Here is a 27,123-nt window from a genome sequence, read left to right as displayed (position 1 = left end):
ACTATCATATTTTTTCAGTGTGCTTTTTAAAAAACAAACAGAAAAAGCTAAATAAATGTAATATTATATAAAGAAAAAATCAAGATCATAAAATGGGCAGGTGTCCAGGGGACACTGTTTTAGGTGATCATCCTAAAGAGGACATATATGCACTTTTATGCTTTTTCTGTGTCATCAAAGAATTATGGTTGCTAATGTTTTATGACCAGGCCAAGGTTGCCTAAGAGAGAAAGGCAACTGCCAACACTTCTGCTTGAGGAAAATATATGTAAAGAAGGAGATGCTTAGCTGGCCGAACCCTTTAAGATCCCTGTTAGTGGGGGTGACCAGCAGGAGGGAATTTTGGAGTTTTCGAGAACTCCTGTGCCAGCTTGGCTGCCTCTGAATGTTGTTCGTTGTGGTGAAAAATACAAGTTAGCCATGGGAGGGCAGGGTCATGGAAGGCTGAAAAATGCCCACAGACTGACTTTCCTTAGTAGCAATGCAACCCAATGACATCAAATCTTTGTCTTCTGCTGGTTTCAGAGAGTTTGAACCCGGTACCATTGAAGTCAATGGTGAAATTAATCTAAAGCCTGCAGTAGGAAACATACCTTCAAGAACCTTTCTGCGTGTGAGACTTTACACATATGAAGAGCACAGTCCTCCAGGGACAGAATTTTGGTTCCATTAGTGACAGGTTGAAGCCTGGAAAATACAATTCGGGCACAAAGATTAAGAGAGACAAATATTTTACTGGACTAGAGTATGTTACTTAGTAATATTTTATTTCACAAAATTCTCTATGATTCAGTTTGACAATGTTCTGCCTATTTCAAAAATACTGCATGCAAGGTTTGGTCCAGGAGATAAACAAGTATAACTACTGGGAAACATAAGGAACAAATGATTATCTGTCAGGGAAATTGACAGGCAGTTTGGACTATGAGCCTATGCATGCCTACTCAGCAACAAGCCCTTGAAGCACCCAGCATTGCTCAGCCAGTGTGACCGGCCAGGGCATGCTAGGAGGGGGAGGGCTTCCGTCTGCTTAACAGGCGTTGGATTGTGCCCTTAGGAATTTAGCAGGTGTCTGAGGCAAGCTGGCACTAATGCTGACATTCAAGCAACTTCTAAGTCAGTGTTATGTATTTAATAGGAATAAATGTTTAGCAAAACAAAAATGAACAAGCATGACTATACAGACTTATATAGGTGTGTAACGCACTTGGAAAAACGACTCCTCTTTCTTCACATAATGTTATCAAATGCACTTTAGTGAAAGACCTTAAGTTTTAATATAATACTTTGAGCCTGTACAAAGCTAGCTATCACTACCAACATTACTGTCTAGGCATTTATGCCAGTTTGGGAAAACAACAACAACCTGTGTCAAGCTTTCTGTGACAACTAGCATGTGACAAACGGCTGAAACTTGTGAAAACAAAATGAATCAACATTGCAGTTGCCTATGGTACGAGAGAGGATTGTGAGAATGGGCCATTGGACTCACCACTTGCTCAAACATTGAAGGAATATATCTCTGTATATTATAGTGTTTGGGAGTAATATTATTTTGTCAGGAAAACTGTGATTCTTCAAGCAACAGATGCAGCCATAAATGATGCAAAAGGATATGAAAAGCCTTGGCTTTCTTAGTCATTTCAGTTAGTTGCTTAGAAACTGTCCTGTCAGCATAAATGAATGAGATTCGTGGCAATGGTCCTGTACACTTATTTTTAAAAATTTGAATTTAAAAAATAACATGCCCAAAAGCCAGAGCTGAGGAAGTGTTTAACATGTGCCTTTTAATTTGTACCAGACTGGTCAAAGAAGTTTCTTCATGAGCCTCTGCTTGTTGCATAAGGTATCTAAAGGGCAACTCAAAATATGAACATTTCTATACATAACAGAGAAGGATACACCTTTTTAGCACTGTATACAGTTTTTATTTGCTAGTAGTATGGGATTTCTTTCTGATTAACTAGGTCCTTGTGCACATAATCAGATTCTTAATTGCACTGGAAGAAATCCAGCATACATTTATCCTTTAGAGCTACAATACAGTAGATGAGAATCTGGTTTAAGTGCTTTATGGTTTGGATAATCATTTTTATAAATGAAGAAAATGGGGTGGCGGGGAGCAGAGGATTCCATGTTGCTCAAATTTGTTTCTGAAAAGTTATTAATTTAGAAAAAGTTTTCTAACTCTTCTGTCGTCCACTGTCACACTAACAAGAAGCCAGCAAAAAGAAATCAAGTCTTCCTTTGATGGAAAAGGATACTATTCTGCAAAAACTGCAAGTGTCATTATTAAAATGTTCATACAACTTTACACCAGTAACACAACCAAAATTTTTAGGCCAACTAAGACCTACAGATAAAAGTTATTGATAATTTTTGATTTATTATTAAGAAGCACAACTTATACCTTTTCATCAGAAAGGTGACTTTTTAAGTGTAGTTATCATATTTCTGAAAAATGCAAAGAGTTGTATATTGGTGTCTGTCTATCCCACTCATGAAAAAGGTTTATACATTTTATTGGTATTCCTAGCCCAATAATGAATGTGGCTGTGATGTCTAGTGGGAACTCTGCATTATTGCAGGTCCTATATCTACATCAGCATCCATTTTCAGCTCAGCACTCTGACCATCTCTGTCAGTGATAATGGAATGGGGAATATTCATCATCTGTCAGGGATTGGGAGTACTGATCTTCTTGGATTTTAATTATTTCATATTAGACATTTCCATGTACAAACTTCCCTTTGATTTTCTGTATTTATTTCTGTTCAAATGTAAGATTTTATGTTTTATACTTTTGATCTTGTAATGTAATGAAGGGACATAATAAAGATAGCATTTTACAAAATTAGCTCACTTTGTGATATTTATTTTACTCTTTGAATCACTGTTCCTGTATCCTAGTTGTCTAAAATGAACGGTTATAAGGCTGCTTTGATAGCTGCCAGAAACAGTGGCCCTGAAGCACAAGGAAGGGATGAACAACACAAAATGACAGGTCATATGCCCAGATGTGAACTAGATTCAGAATTGTCTGTTATCAACAGCTAACAATGATTTCTAATACAGTAGTAAATACACAGGCCAAGGGACAAAAGGAAGCCCTCGTGCATGAATCATTTGTCTCACACTGTGGTTCTCCAGACATGTTACAAAGTGACTGCTTTATCCTACTCAGTGCAGGGCTGCTTTAACCATAAGGGAACAGTAAGATTCTCTCTCTCTCTCTGCGTTTAATTAAAAACCATCTCCATCCATGTGGATGGAGGTGTTAGGAAAAAGCCAGCCATCCTGTAATGATGTTTGCTTGCTGGAACTTGCAAGAAGACCAACCCAGCCAGCAACCCTGGTCTCAGCTGCTCTGGGCAGCTTTAGCAATAGCTTTGGGGCTGCTGGCAGCAGCTCCTGATTTAGGCTCCAAGTGTTTAAAACTGTGGATCAATTAATTAGTGAAAGCTTTCCATGTCTAAGACTGCAGATCAGTTAGTTGGAAGTGAAGTTAAGACACCTATATCTGAAGTTTGGAAAGTAACTCCTAGCATAACCACAAGTGTTAAGAAGACGCAGTTATCAGAAAACCTTCACTGGCGCTAACTACAAACTAGGTCTGGGAGGCATCTAGCAAGACCCCAAATATCACAAGAAAGAATTCTTGGAAAATACCAGCAAAATACATAACTACGAGCCCCCACTAATGACTCTCTAAAAGTGCCATGGCGTGGGAGGCCAGGATTGGCCAATCTGGAACTGGCGAGAACCTGGACATGCGCAGTTCAAACTACCTGCCAGTCTGAAACCTATAAAGCCCATGCCCAAAACTTTGCTTTTTGTCATCTCTGTTTTTGGGCAAGAGCCACTCTGCTGACCTCTTGCATGCAAAATTAATGGTTTAAGTCTCTACTGGGTGAAGCTTCCCTCTTTCCTGATAATTGAGACCCTCCTGGAAAAAGACCAAGAGCATTTTTGCAACAGAAGTGAAGGACTCCTTTTGACTTTTGACTCAGATACAACTATATCTAATATAGAAATTTTAAAAACAAAAAGACCACAGCCCTGTTTATTTTGTATACTCACTGGTGGGATATCTTCTGAGTGATGTTCAAAGCTTAAAGAAAATAGTTATTTGTCCTTAAAACAAGCAAGCAAATCTAGAAAGCATGGTTTTTGGAGCCGTAATGCTCCTCAAAGCAATGAGGTGGGATGTCTTGCCCAGGGATGGAAGCCTTTTGTTACATCTATATTTTGCAGATTGTCATTCTGTCATCCATTTATTGACAGAATCAATTCCCCTGTTTTCTGAGCTTGCAATGGTTCTCACTTGTGCAGATTTGCACTTCTGAAAATCCACAAATCCCCCCAAATGGATATAGGAGAGTGGCTGGTGGGGCTCTGCAGGGCCCACAATGCACTGCTCTACCTGCTCTCTGTCAGCCTGGCCCTGGCCACAAGTGACAGTTCATACTTTTTAGGCTGCAATTCTAGTTGCATTTACTTGGGTGCAAGTCCTTTTGAAAGCAGTGGAGAGCTACTTAAGAGTAAACATGAACAAAGAACAATTGCTAGCCTTTCTGGACCTGTTCATATGTGTCACTGCAGCCCATTCCTAGGCAAGGTTACTCGGAAAGGATTTCCTTGAATCCCATCAAATGCAATGATGCATGCTTCTGCTTCAGGTGGGGACAGCCAAGTTACCCCAGAGTGTAGTGGACCTAAAACACTCATAGATTTCATGACTAAAAAGTATTATTTTCTCCCTAATCCACAGCTTTCCAACATCTGAGCTTCATTAGTGTAATCACCATTCCTACCATATCCCATCTAACATTTAGCTTACCTCATTATAGGGATAATAGTATTTATGAAGATATTGTCATTGCTTCATTCCACACCTCAAGTTAAAGAAAGGTAATATTTTTCAAGGCAAAGGAGAGAAGCATATAATCTGATCACCAAAATCGTTCCTTCATTTATTTACATAAAGGGTGGTTTTGCTCTTTGGTTAGCACAAATACAACTGCAGCATTGATTTCAGTAATTTCAGAAGAAAGAAATCAACATTTTGCTGGGAAATTCAAGGCAGAATTATTTTCTTGAGAATTCTGTCTCCTAATTTCCCCCCTTTATCAGCTGCTGAATTGAGTCTTTTGCTTCCTTCTGCAAATCTTGCATGCCACCATCTGGCCACTCCTGTGCTTACACTAATTGTGTCAGTAATTTGCGAAGCAGCCCAAGCTATTCAACTGCCTGAGCTAAACTGCCTGATGGTTCCCCCTGTCGTGTCAGGTGCAGAAGACAGCCAGGTGGCGATTGAACTACAGCAAAAGGACTGTGCTCTTCATTCCACCAGAGGAAATCAATCTAACTTACAGGTGGCAGGACAGGGACAGGTTGTATGACCCACATTAGCCTGTCTCCCAACACCTGTCGCTCCTTGTTCTTCAGCGTCTGTCACCCATGTGGCTGCAGCTGCATGATGCTAGGGCCAGCCTCCGCATCTCCAGCTTCAAGACCCTCTGGGAACTCCAATTTCGTCATGCATTTACAAGAATATTACAAAAATATGCCAGCACATTGCCCAGGTTTGCTGTTATGGAGCCAAACTAATGAATCCAGAAAGGGTTGGGTGCCAACTGCATATAGGACTGCAGCTTTGTTTACACGTTGCAATTTGCTTACTGGCTCACTCGCCTTGTCTGGCATCTGCAATCCTGTACTAGAGGACATATTTGCTCAAGCAAATTAGTTCTACAAATCATATTAAAAGCATGATGATGCTAAATCAAAACAGTCTTCAGTCATTCAGTATCAGTATTTATAGTAATAATATAGAAAATGTTTGTTCTCAAGAGTTTCTGACAGAAAATCTATTTGTTTTGCTTTCTAATCTTTTCATACCATTGAGCAAGTGCGTGCAAAACCTGAACAAAAGGAATTCTGACATTAGTGCCTGCCCTGCCCTTTCCCTCTCCATGCAAAACTGGACAGGACAAGTATGAAGGGATCTCCCACAGTTTTTTAAAAATCTAAATACAGCTGTGGGCAGTATCCAAGACTTCCTGCACACTTGCAAGACCTACAAGAGAACTAGCAGTTTTAAAATGGACCTGGAACAAGCAGAAACACGAATCGCTGGGAAGGAGCAAGTCAGCAGAGCTTGCAGCAGAAAAAGTGGCTGAGCTGTCCGAGTTTGGAAGCAAGCGCTTAGACTTGTTTCCAGGACTGATTTTTGAACCGCTAGTTCATCATTGTGCAAATTGTAAGCCCTTCTTGTGTAATTGTTTGAGTGGAGCAGTACTAAATATATGTACAAACCCACTCTGAAGCTGTTTTTTTCCCTAGGAAGGAATACAGACAGATACTTTTGCTCAGGACCTCCATCCTGCCTTAAAGGTAAAAGGTAAAGGCAAAGGTTTCCCCTTGACATTAAGTCCAGTCATGCCTGACTCTAGGGGGCAGTGCTCATCTCCATTTCCTAGCCGAGGGAGCTAGCGTTTGTCTGCAGACAGTCTCTCTGGTCATGTGGCCAGCATGACGAAACACTGAAGTGCACGGAATGCTGTTACCTGTCCACCGAAGTGGTACCTTTTTATCTACTTGCATTTGCATGCTTTTGAACTTATTTGCTATCTAATATTAATTCCAAGATCTCTGGCCCACACTGGGTGTGTTGCATAGCACATAAGTGGTAATTACATAATTAATCACAGCACCAATGCTATGAGTGATAGTAAGGAGTGTAAACCTAGTGTTTCTTCTGTTGTTGTGTCAGTGTTCATATCCCTAGCCACATTTTGGTATATGACCTGTGCAACACTGAAAAAGATACCATAAAACTAGAAATGGGTAGCTCTCATGCTGAATGGGAAGAAGCGTGGTGTGGAGAAAGAAGATAGAGAGAATTTTTTTATCACAGAATACTTGAAAGGGCTATTAAATGTTTTGTTTAGCACACTGCTAGCCACTGTGGGAACAGGATTCTGTTCATCTGAAACTGACTGACTTTTTCTGATCTGTTCTGATAATTGTGCTTTACTGGTTAACTGTTATGCACCTTGAGTGCTAACACCTTGAGTTTTTATTTGGAAATAAAAGCTGCATAAATTTAAAAAAGTTATCACAAAAACAAATCTAAATGAGTTTATTATTATATGCTGAAATACCTCCTGTTGAAACTGAGTACCATTGTTTGCAAATATGCATTGGCTACTGCAGCTCACCAAAGAATTTCAAAAATAGATCAGTCTGTGCTTTATAAACTACATCAAAATCTTTGACTGGGTGGATCATGAGAAGCTATGGATGGTCCTGAAAGGAATGGGTATATTTCAGTACTTGATTGTCCTGATGTGGAACCTGTATCATGAACAATATTAGGACAGAATATGGAGAAACAGAATGGTTTCTGACAGGCAACAGTGTCAGACAAAGGTGTATTTTATCTCCCTATTTGTTCAATCTGTATACAGAACATATCATAAGGAAAGCTGGATTAGGATCAGAGGAAGGAGTGAAAATTAGCAGAAGTCACATCAATAATTCAAGATATCCCAATGACACCATACTACTGGCAGAAAGCAAAAATGACTTGAAACAACTTGCTGAAAGTGAATGAAGAAAATGCAAAAGCAGGAATATGAAGAAATCAAAATTCATGGCCACACAAGAATTACAGAATTTTTCTGTTAACAATGAAGACATCAACATTGTGAAAGATTTAAGTGGCTTGGCTCAGTCATCAGTTCAAAAGAAGCAGCAGTCAAGAAATTTGAAGATGACTGAGACTTGGAAGGCAGCAGTGAAGGGACCAGAAAAGATCACACAAGTGTAAGGGCTTTTCACTGGAGACCAAAGCCATGGTCATTCCAATCTCAATGCATGGGTGTGAGAACTGAAACAGTGGAGAAAACGGACAGGGAGAAATTTACATTCTAAACATGGTACTGGAGGAGACCTTGTAGATACCCTGGACCAGAGAAAGACAAACAAATGGGTCATATTAAGTCAGAAATTTCCCAAGAAGCAAAAATGACAAGACTGAAGCTGTTATTCTTTGGACATTTCATGAGAAGACAGGATTCACTGGAGAAGGCAATCATGCTAAGTAAAGTGAAGGCAGAGGAAGAAAAAAAAGACCAAATATAAGATGGATTGAATCCATAAAGGAAGCCACAGCTTTGAACTTGGAAGAGCTGAGCACCATTGGTTACATGCTGTTTCTTTTCAACTATGATTTTTGAATTTGTACTAGTAAGGAAGCCTTCCTTTAAACAGTGTGTATTTTCATTGTGCATTGTGTCTTTTTATAGTAGCTAACACTGCATGTACCCTTTAGATGTGGCTATGAGACATCATTGTTACTTTATTCTTAATCCAGACTTCTATAAGACAGTATTCTTCATCTTAGTTTGGACATAATTACAAAGAAGAATCAAGTATGATTAGCTCACAGCCTTAGTAGCAACTTGCATCTAAGCTTTTGATGATTGCCTCCCAGTTTCCTAAATTAGCCTGATGTGAAATCAGATTAAGGCAATCCAATCTTAATTAGGCTGGAAGTCTGGAAAATGGATTACAGCAAGTTTCTGACTTAAGCATCCAGCACAGAGATTAAATCACATTGGACAGGAAGCAAGTTTTCTGAATGCAAACCTAAGGGCAAAAATGATTATGGAAAATATATTTGCAAAGAAAATCCATGAATGTTATGAAAATTCCCACTTCACAACAAATTTCAAATGCCTTCAACTGAGGCATTTTTAATTCTTTCTGTGTATAAAGCTGTTTTTATGTCCAAAATTAATTAAAATTTCCACCCTAAGGAGAAGTATTAATTAGTTCTGCTTTTCAGGAAGATGACTTGTATAACCAGTTTTCAAATTTATCTATCTCTGGAGTATAAGGCCTCAGGCTGCTTCTGAAGAATGATGTACACCAATGTCAAGATTTTGGACTAGTGAGGGCCATTTGATTGCCCATCATCTTTCTCTTTACTTGAAAACACCCACAGCACACAGCCCCTCCAACTCACACACACACACACACACACACACACACACACACAAAATTGGAACTGAGACAAAGCTGTTGATCCTTTCCTGTCTTTTCAGAACTGGAAATATCCCAGCCCTGTTAGCAGTGGTAGACTTTCCTCCCTCTGTGGAAAATAGCAGGTTGATAGGGTAGGGGAAATGGATTAAATCAGGCCATTGGAGGAATGGATGAAGCTGTCTTTTATCAAGCTGTAGCTCTGATTCAATTTTGCCCTCACTTGCCATAGCTTTTAAGTTAATAAGAAAAATATCAAGAGATTGGATCATGGATCTGTCATGTCATGCAGAGTTTGGCCATGACCGCATGAAAGGTGGATACCTGAAATGAATGTAGCAAAAACCTTTCATTCTTTATCTTATGAGATTCAGTTTTTAAAACATATAGCACCTTGAGTGCTGCTGTTGTGTTTATCTCATCCTTTCCAACCTCAATTCAAACCTCAAACGTTGTCATTTGCTATAAAGCAGCTTCAGTGCATTGAAATCCAAAAAATGTTCATTCCCTAAATGGTGTTACCTGGACTTACTCCATCTGCAGGGATTCCCAAGAAAATCCATGTCCAAACAGATCTGGTGCATCCACAAAGAAGATTATGGCCATTGATGAATGTCTTGAGCTGCTTCATACTAGACATTTACTGCAGAATAGCCATGTTTGCAGAGTCTTGTCAGCAAAACCTTCCCCTCTGACATCCCCCTTCTTCAGTTATACACCTCAGTGAGGAGGGTAAAATCTGATTCTTCTGGACAGAATGGGACAGGCATGCAATCTGCCCCACATGTAGGCAAGGCAACCTTCAGCCATATGGCCCTTTGGGCTGCCTGGAGCTTCTGAAATCTTCCAGCCATTTTCTCCTTTTTCATCTCTCATGACTGTCTAGGTATCAACGATCTTTCCAACCCTATTCTTTCTAAACAGCATTGCCTATTTCTCTCGCATACTAATTGTAACTGTGGAAGCAGGGGCCATAGTGAGCAGGAAGAAGTTTTAGACACTTGTCTTCATGCCACAGTGCTGATGACAAACACTCACTCTCAACCTTTGGAGCTGGTATGGAGGGGCTGGAGACACTTTAAATGCAATAAAATAAGTGTACATCAGAATCAGAATCAACATTATCTGATTTATTTCTTCAAAGGGGAATTAATAACACTGTATTAATCCAGAGGGGAACTGTGTGACATGTCTCATTATTACTTGGCCAACACATGATATATCTGAGTGGAACAACCCAACTATAAAAACCAACCCTTAAACTCAAACCACTGAGGCTAACAGCTTTGTTTCTATTTCAGCTTGCAAGGCCAAAATAACGATGACAGGTTCATCCTGATCTTCGGATTCATATCTTGAATTCTTCTCCTAGAATATAACCCAATTCAGTGACAAAGGGAATAGAACTTGAAAAAAGATCAATTAATTCCTTCCAAAACTGAAATGTTCTATTCATGCAAAACACAGAACTAGAAATTTCTTACTGTTGTTGAAATTATTTGCTACTTACCTAGCAAGTACATTTGCTTTCAAGACAAAGGCAGCTAATAAAAATGTAGATGTGTTCACACTTCTACTAGATTAATGAAAGAATTTTATTTTAATTCACTCCCTGATGTACCAACCCCATGTCTCTAAATTTAAAAAAGCAAACCATGGTATATTAAACTTAAATACTGATGAGAAGCAAATAGTTTATAATAAAAGGCCACAGGAAAAACAATGAATGGTCTTTGCAAATTTGTGCCCAGGGAATTCTATCAAAGAAGAAATGGCAAATATAATACATTCAAAATAAAGATGAAAACAGGTTTCTTTGGCTAGCATAGTGTGTATTCTTACAAGTGAGTTACTTTAGAATTTTGAATCTCTTTCCTGTACACAGAATACCACAATATCACAAAACTGAGTCACAAGATGATACAAAACACTGTCCCACAATAAGTTATTCTGTTTTTTCAACACTGGCATTAATATGTAGGTGTGGTGTGAACACTGTGCATTCAGCATAAATACTAACATTGTGCGTAATTGACACATGATATCTGCACCACGTTGTGGCCAAGCTGTGGAGATGCCAGTGGCAGAAGCAAAAGATTGGTTTGTCATAGTTTGCAGCAGCCAAGGACCATTCCTCTCAACACCATGCCTGCTTCTGTACAATGTACTGAGTACTTTCAACACTACTTCCCACTTCTTGCCTCTTCAGAGTAGTGTATGGGAGATACATTTGTGTTTACTACAAAGCTTGATGTCATCATGGTAATATGTAATGGTGCTCCCATTTGCCTGGACCTGATCATGATGAAAAGCATAGGAGATGTCTGGACAGTACCATTTCTGACTGCGGGTGTGGGCTCACATGACTGACTGTTTCTCAGTGGAAAAAACTTGCACAAGGAAAACTAGTAACCAGGGGAAAGGATTCTAGTCCATTCATCCACTTAACATGATACCCTTTAATAGGGAGAGATTTCTGTCTGTGTGTGAGTAAAATGGATCTGTTAGTTCTGCAGAGGAGCATCTATGGGACATGGTAATAGATTCTGATTCAAATGTCCAGGAGGTGGGGAAAGTAGAGAATAAATGGCCAAGAACAAGGGAAGATGGATATGAGGAAGGAAGGAGTAGAAAGTTAAATGAAAACAAGAAAAAAACTGAGCCTTTCTGAAGATAAGCAGGAGTGCAGGATGGACATAATAAATGCAAGAGTGAGGAGTCAGATAAGGAGAGAGGACCGAGGACATGCAATGTAGTGTCCTCAGTGATTGGTTCTGCAAACAGGGAGTCTCCTTGGAGGCTTGATTTTAAATGGTTATTTAATGGAAAAGGGGAGGGTATTAGTCAGTTCTCATTAGCTGAAATCAACAATCAGTCTGGAGATAAAGTATTGTGAACTGATTCTATAGAATTCCAACTCAATCTTGTTTCTTTTGTTATTGATTTTGGCAAAATTCTTTGATCTGTAACCAAAGAACAGCTTCTCTTGTTTTCTGTTTTGCATAATAAAAGAAGAAAGGTTTTGTCACTTGACTCCAGAAAGGTGGTTTTCAAAGTATGTGTGTGATAGAGAGAAAGAGTAAGAGGGGGAGAGGGAGAGAAAGAGAGAGATTTCTAACATGTGAACGTTGCAGCCTGAAGTACCATAGCTGAGATCAAATTTAACCACCTCATCTGTTTGTGAGAAGTAACTTTCAGCAGGATACACATCAGGAATAAGCACCATATGACAGTTGTCAACAGTCTTAACCTTCAGGAATGCTTATTGTCAACCCTGCCACTGGTGCCAAATGCTGGATACATCTACATGGGGCATTTTCTCAGCACTGAATCACAGTAGCTGGTTTTCACCAGTTAAATTTTCCCAACAAAGCTTCAGGAGCTGCAGCATAGCTTCACATGTCAGGCTTTCAGAGTTATTGTGCAGGAATTAAAATAGTACCGGCAGCAGCTCTTGTCTACAAGAACAGCTTTGTGGCTGCCACTGGATCTCCACACCAAAGTAAAGGGAAGAGGTAAATTTACAAGGGAAAGGAGGGAAGGAGGTGCCAGGGGCTGGCCCTGGGATTTGAATCTGAATGGTCTGAAGGAAGTCCAGGCCACTAAAATAAATTAGTTCTCCTATATTTCAAAAGGTTTCATAAATATAGCAAGTATTAGCTATATGCTAATGATCACCTCTGTCAGCTTCCTAATGTTCACAGTAAGCCACTGGTACAACAATAAAAGCTTCAGCATAATTGTCCACTAATTCATCTGTAAAGTTTCTATGTAAATCAGCAGGTCTGCATTGCTGCTTTCATAAATAAGGTGATTTCCCCCCAAAAAATCCTTCTCTTACATCATCCTCTCACTCAGGACACATATATCTGATACTCTAAACTGTGTTCTGGAATATTGGGAACGTGCCAGGGGGCAGGTATTGCACTGTCTCTTCCTCCTTTCATCGCTGTTCCCACACACAGATTTTCTCCTTCATTTTCTGGCTACTAGTAACCACAATTTACCATGATGTCCAAATCAGGGAAACTGTACTTTGAACTTGCCTCCAAACCATGATCTGAACACGGCCTACCTCCATGGTTTGGAGGTAGTCCAACTTAGTTCTAAGCATAGTTTGACAGATCCATGCATCATGGCAAACTATGGCTAGGGGAAATTGGGAAAGGAGAAGGAATTGGTACGGAATAGCGGAGGTGTGGAAAGGGAGATGGGGAAGGATTGTTTGGACTTCTGGCACACCTCTGATCTTCCAAACCATAATCTTGAGGCTCATCTGTACTGAGCCAAAGTTTCCTCAGCTGCATTGCAAAGTGGCTCCAAAGTAAATCCACCATTTGGAGAAATCTTTCCTAAGACAATGAATGAGCTGACTGAAGAAAATGTCCCAGGAAGATGTAGGTGTATGATTTGTTCAGTATGAATGAATCTGCCTAGCTGCTGCAGACTTGAGACACACAGTATATAAGCTCCTTTCCTCTTCAGTTCCATACAAGTTTGATTGCTGGGTGGGAACATTGCAAAAAGATGGAATGTCTCACTTGCACTAAGGATGCTTCCAAATAGGGCTTTTATTATGCAAACATGCTGCCCGAGTTACAGAATTTTACAGGCGGCAGAGATGTTAATGTTTTCAATTTGCTACCCTCCTATGTGTCACTATTTCTGTTTTTTGCTTTTTAAGGAGCAAAAGAAGGAAAAGCTGCAGAATGCTTTTAATTGCTAGCAGCAGGTGACCCATATCTGGAAACATCCATCATCCAAATGGTTCACCTTAGCAACAGCACACTTACTGAAATCCATGCACTCCCTGGTATCAGAACAGACTAGCCACATTTTCAGGGTCAGTTAAAACACTTCTTTTCTTCCAGCAGGTCCATCCCTTTCCGTGGGCATAAAAAAACACACAGTGATCTACAGAGAAAGCCTGATGACTCACTACTTGGTTGCCTTGTGCATTTGTAGCATCAAATGACACATGGCTTCACTTTGTGCTTCTTTAAGCCATTTCTCCAGAATGCAATTTCAAACCTGAGCCATCAAACAGGACACGTATGCATATGATTATTTTCTAGCATGGCTGGTCAGCAGTCATCTCCAAGTGTTATTATTCCACACTACTTTCAATATATATGCTTGAGATACAGAAGCTTGGCATCTCAGAGAAAGTGCCCAGTTCTGAAAAATTTCCCAGACAATCTTTCTTTCCAGTCACACAGGCAACTGTTAGAACAGCGCACTTTTCCTCCTCTGCTCAGCGATCCATCCTCCGGGATTCACATCCAACTGTAACATCTTCATCACCCACTTGTCTTTCCGTGCTCCATCAACGAATTCATCTAGAGACAACTGCCCTAAAGAATTGAGGCAAGAAAGTGGGAGTCACAATGTGTTAACTGCGTCACTGCCTGTGTAACCCATACTCCTTTGCCACTGTGGTGCTACAAGAATTCCCCTTGCTGTCCACCTTTGCTAGGAAGAGAAGGGAATGGACCTCTCTATGCTAGTAGATCCAACAGTGCTCCTTAAGCACTGTCATTGGAAAGCAAGTATCAGAATTCTTATCAATTCAGGTTCTTATCAATGAAGATCATGAATGTCAAGAGCAAATGTGCTAAAACCAGTAAGAAAGTTTATTCTTCATTTTTTGAAACATTTGCTTGTTTCACAGGATGTTATTTGTTCTAGGGAAAATGTAGTGCACAACATAATAGAAGCCATAAAGTGCTTGAGCAAGTCTGAAAGGGAGACATCTAGTGAAGCCTTGGCTATCCTCCAAATACCCATGCAACAAAAAGAAACCCATGTAAAATGCGCCCACTGACATTTTGATCAGCCCTGGTTAACTATTGATTTAAGATTGGGATAAGCTGTAGTAGGTAAGAGCGCTCGCCTGGGACTCAGGAGATCTGGGTTCTAGTCCCCACTCAACCATGAAGCTCACTTGGTATCTTTGGACCAGTCACAGACTCTCAGCCTAGCCTACCTCACAGGGTTGTTGTTGTGAGGATAACATGGAGAGGAGATTAACTTCTTGAAAACCACCTTGGATTCCTTGCCAGAAATGCAGGATATAAGTGCAATGTAACAACAACAATAATTTGAACAAGAGAGGGATAATGGAGCCAGTAAGACGGCTGGAAAGCACCTTAATGGGACTAGAAAGCATCTCCTCCATTACAGAAATTACAAGTAAATGACCTACAGTGCCTAGGAAATAGCCAAACACTGTTCTGCAAAGTGGTAAATATTCTGGGAAATGGGTATGCTTTTCCTTTTCCCTAAATGATCAGGATGCAATGATTTAAGAAATGTTCCTTATATTTTAAATGTATTACTCTGACTGACTGAATGTACTAAAATGCATAAGATGCTGTTCTAAGCTTTGATGTACTCACTAAAGATTTGCCTGGCAAAAGCATTACAGTTAGAGGCACTGAAGCTGCACATTTCTTACCATCTCCATTCTCATCCACTAATTGAAATATCCTCTCCACAACTTCCTCTGGAGTAAGACGGGGAGTGTTTCTTTGTTCCTCAGGTTGACATACTTGCTTTAGTCTGTAAATAGACTGGAAAGAGAGAAAGAAAATAAACGGAGGTTTCAAGAAAGGTAGACAAGAAACTACTGTAAGCGTCTGACACTGATGTGCGTACAATACTAATTAATACCTTGGTCCAAAATGTTCACCAAAAAGGGAACAAGCCAAAGGGGAGAAGCAATGTCATTCCAGATGACAGTGATTTAGGATGCTTCCAGACAGACAACATCTAGCATTAGCTATCAAAAGGCTTTAAGTAGCCATTCCATCTTTCTTTCTATGTTACACAAGAGACAGAGGAAGTGATGGAAAAATGGCAGACTCATAGCTGGAAGATGGAGATGTTTGGAAACTTTCTTTCCATTGTTGGAACCAGGGCAATTGTACAATAAAATCTCATCAAAAAGCACCTTTAGCAGTACTCAAACATTACCGATCTACACAAGCAACAAACAGGCACTCTGCTTTTCTTTTGAGCACTACTTGTTTCCACTCCTGTGCTTAGGATATAATTTCCTTCAGAGGTAAAAATATACATCCTGTAAAGATTACAGTGTTTATTCAGACAGTTCCTAGTACTTTGGTGATGGACTCAGTGTATTCTTTTCACTTGCAATTTCTTGGTTCCCTACTTGGTCTTTTGGTCTTTGCCACAGTTGTTCTTTGAAGAATCACCTCTTTGGTCTGGTATATTATGAGACTGCAGATTAGCTAGGGCATGACCCAGACATGACCAAATCTTTGCTGACCTTTAGCACTGTGAATCTGACTAAGACAGACCTCAGATGACAAAGGTCATCAGCACCTTCTGTCTGTGATGGTCATGACTCACCAAGCAGAGTGCTCAGCTCACTGCAAGAAGTATGGTTTAATGTTACTGGATATATTCAGCTATGCAATTGGACTTGGTTTTTGCAGGTGGAGAGAGAAATTGGGATCTTTTAAATGAAAGCCTATCCTGTGGCTCTAACTAGATAATGGCAAGTGTGGAACAGTCCTGATTTTTCTATACACAATCCTTATTCCTAAGCCCTTCAATAATAGCTCAAGAAGTAATCCTTCCAAGGCATTTCCAAAGCTCCTTTATTCTACTTGCTCTTTCCTCTGGGTGTTGTGTGTAAGAATATGAACATATGTCCAGATTACTTGTGATACTGTTGCCAATTAACTACAGAGGTTTTCTGCACATTAATGCAGTACAAACACTTCTGTGCCAATGCTCACAAAAGTACCAGAGTTTCTCAAAGGGTTTCATTTCCTTGCTTGTTTGTTCAGTTTAATTCTTAAGTAGTTCAAACCTCCTGTGACCTTCCTTTCTCTGCTTTGGATGGAAAGAAATAGATTACCACTTTCTGCAATCTGTGTTAGCAGCTTGTCTAGGATCCACTGCTGTCTCTCATTTTTGAGTTGTCACACCTTTTCCTTTGCCCTGTTTGAATATATTCATTAATGCCCACATATACCCCTGTCAAAACCCATGGGGTACCTTGTGAAAAACCAAAGCAAACCAAACCAATCATTTAGGAAGCTTCCATTTAGCCTGCAGTTCCTGATCCTACCTAATCTTGGAAGCTAAACAGGATTAGGCCGAGTTGAAATCTGGATGGGTGAGTTGTGAACCTCCCAGAGAGCTTCAGCTATGGGCAGTATAAAAATGTTGTTATTGTTGTTGGTATCTTATTTGGCAGTTAGCTGTCTTGTGCTTAAGATTGTAGGTTATACTTTTCAGGTTCCTGAATACCTGGACTCTCTGTAACAAGCAGAGAAGTAAGGCCCCCCGTAGGGCAGTGTAATAATTAATTAATTAATTAAATGGGTAAATAAATGAAATTAAGATCTTGCGGCAAACAGGGTGAGAATCTCAGCAGCTGGTTTTTATGGGCAGAAATATTTGGTTTGGCTTGACAGTGTATCCTTTGACAGCTGCTGAACCAAAGCAAAAGAAGGAAAATGAGATTTGGAGTTTTCCTATGACAGTAGGTACCTCACTGGGTATTGCCCAGGTGAAGCTGCCCATTTTCAGAACTCAAAAAATGCATACTTCTGAGCCTCTGGCTGTTCAAAAAGATTTTAAAATAATAATTGTGAGTGCAAATATTTGTGTACATTCAGGAGCCCATTTTAAATGGTTTTGCAACTATGAACAGCCCCTCCAAGATGCCCCTTGGAAGGGCGGTCAGTGACTGTCAAAATGGGGATCATAAAAACTAGCTATTAAGCCAGCTTTTGAGATCAACAGGAAAAAGAAAGCTAAAGTACATAAAAGCCACAAGAAGCTGCTGATGTTTCTTGATTGTGGCAGGGAGGGAGCAAAACCAGTGTTAGCCAAGTGCTCGCTGGGTACTTTTAGGGTGGCTGGCACTGCAGTGGCCAGGGCAAACTCAGTGAGACAAGGAACTTGTCACTCGACTGGTAGGTCAAGGTATGGTAGGATTAGTCAGCCAGGTTCAAGCAATACAACAACCTGCTTCAGGCAAAAAAAACCCTTACAATAGTCCGTGGATTCTCAGAGTGGTGTGATGGCAAAAAACAAACCAGGCTGGGTTTGCACAACATGGCAACCCACCATAGCTCACTGCCTGTGGTGGGTTGTCATGTTGGATGAACCAGTCTGATTCACAGCAATACAGGAAAACCAAACTACTGTATCACCCCCAGCCTGTTCCATACCTATCAGTTTTTGAAAAGCTGTGAGAGACCTTTTACCTTGGAATTTCAATTTGATGTTGAAATCCTGCCATCTGCCACTATTATTTGCCCAATAATGCATGTAAAATCATGGCGTAAGTGGGGGTATATGAATGGGACAAGCCATAATATTCATATGCTTCTTAGCAGAGCGTTTAGCTTTATTGGCAATAATGCCATTTATGAGAGTGAATCTGAAATTCCCAGAACAAACGCATAGTCAACAGACCAGATTCCATAAAGGAAAGCAGTTGATGGGCTTCAGTAACATATAACTTTCACTCTTCTTTCCTGAACTCTCATACCATACCCTCCAGGCCTGAAACATCCCATTTTGGGAAATTCTGTTGTACATTGTCCCAGAAAGGATTGTTTTACAGAAGTTACCAATCTGGAGCTATGAAAGGTGATGGAGCATCTGGGACTAAATAACAGATTCATACTTACCTCGACTATTTCTAAGAGCTCAGGTTTATCTATGCAGCCATTCCCATCTTTGTCGTACATTTTGAAAGTCCACCTCAGCTTGTGTTCCAACTTCCCTCGCAAAACAAGATTTAAAGCAGCCACATACTCCAGAAAGTCAATTGTGTTATCCTGTGGATATATAAAATAGGGATTGAGGGTTAGTTTTCAAAAGCCGCCAGCTCTATTTCCAGATGAACTGGACTACAATGTCCACCTGACCCAACTGGCATGTTGCTATATGGCTTAATAAAACTACCTGCAAGTATTATTTTCCACTATAAACAAGTAAATTTTTGAAATATCAAAAATTTTCTTGCATGATGCTCTTAAACAGCAGCATCTACTTTTGTTTTTTCACAGAACTGAGATTTGAACATGACCCAAAGTGTATTTCTTTTCTTGCTTTTCCACTATATGACCTCTAGGTAGCATTGTGAAATAGCCGAATAGCACTAATACACAAGAGGAATTACACTTTCTTTCACCATCAGAAATAATGCCCCATTTTCCTCACTGCAGAAATCTTTTGGAAAGTGCTGCTTACAGATAGAAACGAAGCTGTGTTTGTGACTTTGTCTAAAGACCATGAGTAGGAAATGAGCAGCACATAATAATAACTCATGGTAGAAAAGCTGCAAGATACTACATTGCTGAAATGCTTTCAAAGACTGAAAGAAATAGACAATTCAGACATTTGTAAGTTACCCCAAAAAGAATAGGTACAATATCTGTCCCATCTGGAGTAATTTATTACTCGAAGATCCAGTGTCCATAGAAACAGCTGCTACTACTCAGCAGCAATAAGCATTGATACTGAAAGGTATATTGCATACCTATGCAACATACCAATGCAAATTAGTGGCTATATCTGTATAAATACGAGGTTAGCCATTATTTTCTCAGTGCAGCTGCCTTCTGAAGCATGTTTGTCATGCTCCATCTGGAGTAATTTACTAATGTTTGATCTGGCCCATAGAATAGATAAAGCCAATAACATTTACTGTGAGAGTTCTAGGTTGCTTGATAGTTTGTGTTTGCTTTTATTTTATGATCTTCCCACCTTCAACAGGACTCTATCTGCTTTTTTAGTCTCTAGGGTTTTCAACAAGTTTCCCCTGAGATAAAGAACTCTGAAATCCATTCAGCCTTTGAAGTGAGTTGAAAGAGAGTCAACAGTTCCTTCCAACAGTTGCTGACTCACCTCTCATCCCAGGATATGACCCTAGGATGGGTTGGTGGGTGGAGCTATGCATAACAACTCCACAAAAGGAACATATAGATGGGAACCACTGATGGATTTGTGTCATTATTCATGTAGATGGGATTTATTCAGTGCAGGCATAACTTCAGAAATTTGTTTTATATAAGGATCCCTATATGTGATGCAGAAGTTCTAGGAATATGGTCTTCTGGGGTTTATAAAAATGTGTTAATAGTGTAGGTGGGATGCAATAGGGGTTGGGAATATGACAATGGCAGGCATATGGAAATCAGAGCCAGTGTGGGTGCCCAACCTACCTCACAAAGTTGTTGTTGTGAGGGTAAAATGATGTAAGCCACCTTGGGTTCCTCACAAGAGGAACAACAGCAGGATATAAATGCAAGAGGAGGAGGAGGAGGAAGAGGAGGAGGAGGAAGATTGCCTCCTCAAAGCTGTCTGTGCGACAAAATTTATAAAGGCGCTTGTATGCCTCATTCAGAGAATTGGAGGGGAAAAGTTTGCCCTTGCCCCAGGACTGTGGTCCCAGTTTGAACTGGGTCCCTTTGTAACTAACATTTACCTATTAAAAACACAGGTGATCTTATTCACAGATTTACCATGTTCTTCCCTCTACAGCTCTAAGCCAGCTAAATGTAAGCATAGCATTTTAGCTGCTATCACTAACTTCACTCTGATTGAACTCTCATAGCAATTTCAGTGTCAGATTCTTTACTGCTGTTTTAGAATCACAATGGGAAGAAACTCATAGTTGAACAGATCATTTTGACCCACCAAGCATCAAGCAAGATATTTTTCCTTTTTTTTGAACATGCAACTACTTTGTTGGAGAAGTCCATTGCTGCTTCTCCTTCCTGACCATTTGTTCTGCTTCCTCATTTTAATATAATTTTTAATGTTCAGATGTTGGCAGCACTGATATCAGGGCAACCTTAGTCCCTCTTCATAGTAAGCATTGCTAGTCAAATGAAACTTTGTGGACCCTTCCAGTGATCAAGGAATCAGTGGTTCTGAACACTGATCTACCATGGACCATGTGTGAATAATACAATGGTACAGACACCCAAGAGTAAAACAAAATACAGCAACTTAAAAACTCCCAGCATATAACCATGCTAGAACTTCTTTTGTAAAAGAGTGCATTTTCTGTCATCACCTTTCAGCTAATGGTGCCAAGGATCCTAACACTGGAAAACTGGCTTCTGCATTAGCTCAAGCACAGACTAGAACTAAACTATCAAAAAGAAATGAAACTAAGGGAATGAAGTGGAACTACAGCCATCGTTTCTATTCTTTGATACAATCTAAACAAATAACGATTGCATTTTATTTGTTCTGTCCTGCTGGTATGTTTTACCTATGTGAGTTGACTTTCTAATGTAGCCTTTGGCTACTGCAGTTCCTAAATGTAATCTTAACATACCTTAACATCAGGTTTTGATATTTTCAAAGGGAGCCCATTCTTAAGTAATGCTTCATCCCTGGGGACATTTGTGGAACTTCAGTCCTTATCTTAAGAGGCCTGTGATAAGCCCTTCTTGAGACTGGATGCCACCCCTGCTTCTGGTTCAGGGGCTGCCAACAGTTTTCCCAAGCATTCTTTGCTGATACAGAAAAATGAAGAATGGGCGCTTAACAGTACTTTTAGATAAGGCTTTAACTGTGCCACCAGGCAAGCTCACTCATTGAGTTCTGCTGGGGATGGGGTAGAACTTGGCACTTTCCATTTGTAACCTTCTCATATGTCCCCCATTGTTCTTCCATCCTTTTTCTTACCGCAAAAGATCTTTCAAGCAGAGGAAAAGATGGAATAGCTGCACAATGTCTTTTGCTGGAAGCACTGAAGCCACTCTTTTGCAAGCACTGTAGATGATAAATTACAATTCTCCTGGCTGGCTTCTTTATGCATATATATGTGTCTGCAAATGTACATACACACCAAGTTTGCCCCCAGATGAATGGGTCCTAGTGATACCCATAAGAAAGCACTGCGTCAGTATTCCATCTTATTCTACCCAATCCATTTTTGAAGTATAAAAACAATGAAAGAAGCAGTGGGGAAACTCCAGAGACCTTCAAGTAGAGGATGAAGTTATCTGCACTGCCACCTCAGACAAAATTCCATCAGTGAGTCAGGGAAATTGCATCTTTAAAGCCTCATCTGGAAGTACCCCAAGTCTGTCCTACTATTTTGTCTACTTTCATTATCTTCAGAACCTTTTGGAGACTTAAGATAGGAGGAGAAAGTTGGAACAAACCACATAGTTGTAGTCTCCTCTGTGGTTAGAAATACAGGTCCCTCAGAGGCAGCCTGTCTGCAAACAACTTGTTTTAGGCTCTGTGCAGAATTCATAATTAAGTGGGTGAAAGTGGGATCAAAAGGTGTAGTCCTGCTGCCCCTGTATATGCAGATTATCTACACATTCCCAAGCATCTGTGCAAGGCTACAGCTTGTGTTTCTCCTGTCTTTTATAGGAAAAAAGGTTAAAAAATATAAGTGGACACAATGATAAAACAGTACTTTGTTTGAGCATGGCTGATTAAAATAAAATGTGTTTGGCCTGATCCACAGATACAGAATTCGAACACAGCTGTGCTTGTGAGGTCTTCTCCATTTCCCTAGCTGAATAGATTACCAATACTAATCAGGGGCGGGGGGGGGGGGTGTTCCTTAAACAATGGAAAGGTGAGTTCTGCAAGCCTAGCATCAACACAGCTTTCTGCAGTATTCATTCCTTGTACCCATACAAAGAGCTTTGTGTGTGTGTGAAACATCATGCAATCTGCTTCCATGTGTCCTCTAGCGTCGATCCAATAATATGGTTCCCGGTGTTTCTCAGTGTATTCTTGCAGGAAAAATGTCAGTCTAGTCAAAAGAAGTCTTTGCACTGGGTGTTTTAAATGCTGAAGGATAATTGCCAAGGATGAAGCCTTAAGCATCAAGATGCAGCTGACATCAGTGGCCCACATGCAGGTAGGCAAGGCTCCTGCTGGGTGCCCTCAGCTACTATGGGGTTTGAAACAATCTGCATGGCCTTAGAATTCCAGGCGTATTCTGCCCTCATCGCTTTCGTGTGGCTCTCCCCAAATCTGGTTTCTGCTGGTTACTGAACACATAATCCCTGCTTGCTCTTTTGACTCTCATTTCCTTACTTGGCATATCTGCTTGACATTTGGTTCTGCCCCATTGACACCCAACATGTTACCTTTGACCTATAAACGCCTGACTTCAGCTACCTTGTTCCTCCTTTCCAAGTGCTAATACATGACTCTGGCTCCTAAATCTGATTTTCTAGCTTCTGATCTTGACACCCTTTCCCACATATCCTGCCCAAAGCACCAGATCCTTGTCGCCAGATACTTATAAACAAATGCATGAATTGTCTCCACTCAAGATAGCTCTAGATCTTCAGTGGCTCTGACTAGAGGCCTTCAGTGGCATTGACCAGAGGCTACAGTATCCCATGGAGCTGGAGTTAGTTATTGTCAGAACCTTGCCCGGCAAAAAACCTCCTTCTTGGTTAAGAACATAAGACCCTGATCAGATCTAGGGTCCATCTAGTCTGACTTTCCATTCACATAATGGCCTACCAGCTGCTCACAAGATCCCTCAAATAGGATATGCATGCAAGAGCACTCTCCTGCCCATGTTCCACAGCAACTGGTGTACATGTTTCACAGATTGCGCAAGCTAGTACTGTGGGGAATTACAGAACTTTTTTTTTTTTTTTTTTTTTTGTGGCAGGGGGCAGATTCTTCAGCTGAAACACCAGGGCCAATTCTACAACTGAAATACCAATTATGGAGGGAGATGAACCCAGCATCATTAATCAGAGGATACTTGACAGATTAAGAATTCTCAGTCATTCTGTTTGCTCTTTTTACTTTTGGAAGCTGCATTTCCCTGGGACCAGTATTCTAACTTTGCTTGTTTCTTTTGTCATTGACTTCTGCCATTCTCTTCTGTATTATTACAAAGCCTGCCTGGCTAGTCAGCTTTAACATAACAAAGCCTTTTACGTGAGAAAGTCTTTCCTTGGAAGGAAGGGGAAAAGGAACACTCACAACATCTCGATTGCATTCTCGGTGACCCTGCTCTTCAGGAATAATCTGTTCCTGAAAAGTAGAGTCCTATTTTGCTCACGTGACAAGTATTTTATCACTGATTTTGTGCAACTTCTCCCACAGGCAGGAAGAATTCAATCAAATTGGGACTGTTTGCATTATATTCCTGTAGTAGGTTTCCTTTTGCTGATCTGGATCAAATTCCAACAATGTCTAACATGTTAGAATTAACAGCATCTGACTCTTGGTGGATTTGCATGTGTTGACCTTGTTTTGTTAATGGATTACCAGACTCATACACAGCAACTCAAATTTCTCATAAAGTACTGAGTCACAATTTGAATACAAGTTAAATGATGCACTTCTCTAACTGAATGCATGGCCTTCCTGTCTGCACATTATTACGTGTTTCTCTGACTGAAATGAGAGACATAAACTAATATGAAATATGATGACACAAGAATGCTTCCAGACAGAGGGCTTAGTATGAACAGTTATGAGGCATTATGCAACTATTCCACCTTTCTTTCCTTAACAGTTTATTTTTCTGGTAAGAAAAGAGACAGAAGAAATGGTGGGAAAGCACAGGGGAGCTACACTGAAGACAACATTGATGTGAGCTGCCCCGAGGCTTCGGCAAATGGGGTGGCATAAAAATGTTTTAATAAATAAATAAAATAAACATTGTCTGGATTTTGTATAGTGTTCTGTGAATGAAGCAGAGCAATTACACGATAGAAGCATCATCTAGAAATCATTGAAAAGAATTGCTTTATTGTAAACCATTTGGGAGCCATGTATGCCTATTGAACGGCATATTAAACCCATAAAACAATAAATAATAAATAAAAGCACCCAAAACATGTAAGTTAACTAGAACTGGGCTTTTTAGAAAAGCCTTCAGCATTGTGAAACTTGAACAATATCAATAGTGGAATTCCAGCCTGGCCAGAATGAATTACAGAACAAAGTCGTGTTCTTCCTGCTGGTTTTCTATTAAACTCAAAGCAACTTGTTTCATTTAAAGCCACTGAAATCAACAAGGTTCCATTTTCTCACTGATACTTTGATCAGAGTCAAGTGACTTCTTATGTAATTGTCATGACAAATGACCTTGCAGTCCATACAGTCAATCAGTGTAGCAAATGCAAAGATTTCCACTACAATGTAAGTACAAGCTGTTTCATCAGTCAGTTAGCCAGGCATATTAGCCTAATAATATTAAGGGCTCCAATTCAGAGAACTCCTTTAGATGTATCTTGTTTCTGGTGTTCAGACAGTAGCTCCTTGCACCTGACATTTCCCAAATTTCAGTTGGGATGGTTATAAGGATGGGTGACACTAAACTGAAGGGGATGTATGAGGATCTGAGCTTGGTGATTTCATGTTTGTTGGGTGTACTACAGGAAGCAAATTTTATCTCCCTCCACACAAAGTTCTACAACTTAGAGTAGATCTTCCACCAGTTAGCTTTATTCTTTTTAACTGCTAGATAAATTTAATTTGTTTTAAATAAATATTAGCAGAATATGGCTTTATTTTGTGATAACAATACAATACAAAGTGCTACAAGAACTACAAGTTTCACCCACACTTTTGAATTGACTGTAGATGCTCTTGTTGATAGTATTGTTTTAAATTGATTGACTGTTGTTATACTATTTTATTGAGTGTTACTGGATAGCCTTTCATGGCTTTCAGATATCAGAACAGGATATAAAAACTCAAAAAAAAAAAAAAATCCCAAACAAACTCCAGATATATAGAAGAATGTAGAGACTAATAAAGGAATTTAGGGTGGCTTCCAAATGAGGTCTCTATGGTACCATTGCCCTGCCTTATCCAGGTAATTTCATGGGGTAGGAGGACTGATGACATTGTCTTTCACTCCTAACCTTCCCTCTGTTTCCCCACTTTTCCCATGTTTCTGCTTACCATAGAAAATCCAGCAAGGGTGAAATCCTATGCATGTTTAACCAGAAAAAAGACCCACAACTCCCCAGCCAGCACAGTCTTTTCTGTCTAAATATGGCCAGAGTTGCACCATAAGAAATTAACATTTCCAATGCCTTCTAATGGCTAGCAGCAGGGCCCTTCCATCTGGAAGCCCCCTAGAATAAATTCACTGGATATCATGAGACCTACTATAAGGAGGAGGAATGATTTCTTGAATTGTTTCAACGAATCAAATATTTAATTTAAAACTCATTGCATATTCAATAATCTGCATAGTCCACAATCCACAAATCTATGGACATGAGGGTAATATGTGTACTTTTACTAGCATTTGTTAGAAAAATTAAAGTTCTAGATGGGACAGGGGAGATAATCTGACCTTAGTAGCAATCCTCTACTATATTAGAGACATTTATTTAGTTGGTTTTCCTGCTGCATGAACTAATGAAAACACTTACCCATCTGCTGGGACCTTGACACATCTCTCACTTTCCTTAGATAAAATTTAACAAAGAACTTCTAGTCAAAAGGGAAACTCTGCATTTAGAAAGGAAGGGAAAGTGACTTTTCTGCATTAGATGCATTAACTTAAAAGGCTGCAAATATTTAAACAAATAAATATCGCAAATAATGCTCACCCCATTCTTGTCAAAAGCCTTGAACATGTTCTCCACATATTCTGCTGCCTCCTGGTTATTCTGTACCCCAAAGAATTGCTTGAATTCATGCATGAATAGAGTCCCACTTGGACATTCAACCACAAACTTCTTATACCATTCCTGCAGTTCAGCCACATCGATCTCAACCTGCTCCCCTTCCTCATTGGTGAAGTGTTGTCCCATGTTGCTTTACGGAACAGAAAAGGAAGGATGAGTGCCTTTGAACTTTCAATTTTCTTTCTTCTTGGATAACCTTTTCCCCTTTATGGCATTTATTTTTTTTTCTTTCTTCAGTGAATATTATTTGTTTAAGCCAGACTTCTCCTCCTCTTCTTTTTGCCCTTCTGTCTTGAAGCCTTTCCTCACCCTTCCAGTGGAACTCTGACTCTACTGCAACCTGGAGTGGGTTTCCTGGATTAAATCTGGACAAGATAAGAATATCTAAGATCATTAGGAGATTCCCCTGTGTGCGTCA

The 27,123-nt window shown here is 39.9% G+C and overlaps 1 protein-coding gene across 1 annotated transcript; it reads right to left on the bottom strand.

Annotated features, from left to right (window-relative positions):
- Positions 1–14,277: 14,277 nt before the first annotated feature.
- On the bottom strand, positions 14,278–26,831 carry GUCA1B (guanylate cyclase activator 1B). Its single transcript, XM_044451581.1, has 4 exons — positions 26,628–26,831; positions 18,729–18,878; positions 15,509–15,623; positions 14,278–14,405 (listed from the first exon to the last, which is right to left on the bottom strand). The coding sequence occupies exons 1-4, from the start codon at positions 26,829–26,831 to the stop codon at positions 14,278–14,280; spliced, it is 597 nt and encodes a 198-aa protein (XP_044307516.1).
- Between the last annotated feature and the right edge of the window lie 292 nt (positions 26,832–27,123).

This window comes from Varanus komodoensis, unplaced genomic scaffold, assembly GCF_004798865.1.
Source record: "Varanus komodoensis strain SLA01 unplaced genomic scaffold, ASM479886v1 scaffold1, whole genome shotgun sequence".
Classification (NCBI taxonomy): Eukaryota; Metazoa; Chordata; class Lepidosauria; order Squamata; family Varanidae; genus Varanus; species Varanus komodoensis.
This window is presented reverse-complemented; position numbering and strand designations above follow the sequence as displayed.

Coding starts and splice junctions, on each gene's coding strand:
- GUCA1B (XM_044451581.1), bottom strand. CDS start 26,831: ATGGGACAACACTTCACCAATGAGGAAGGGGAGCAGGTTGAGATCGAT. Junction 15,624..18,728: donor AGCTCTTAGAAATAGTCGAG/GTAAGTATGAAT, acceptor CTCTCTTTCCAG/TCTATTTACAGACTAAAGCA. Junction 14,406..15,508: donor AGTGGATGAGAATGGAGATG/GTAAGAAATGTG, acceptor TCAATTCTTTAG/GGCAGTTGTCTCTAGATGAA.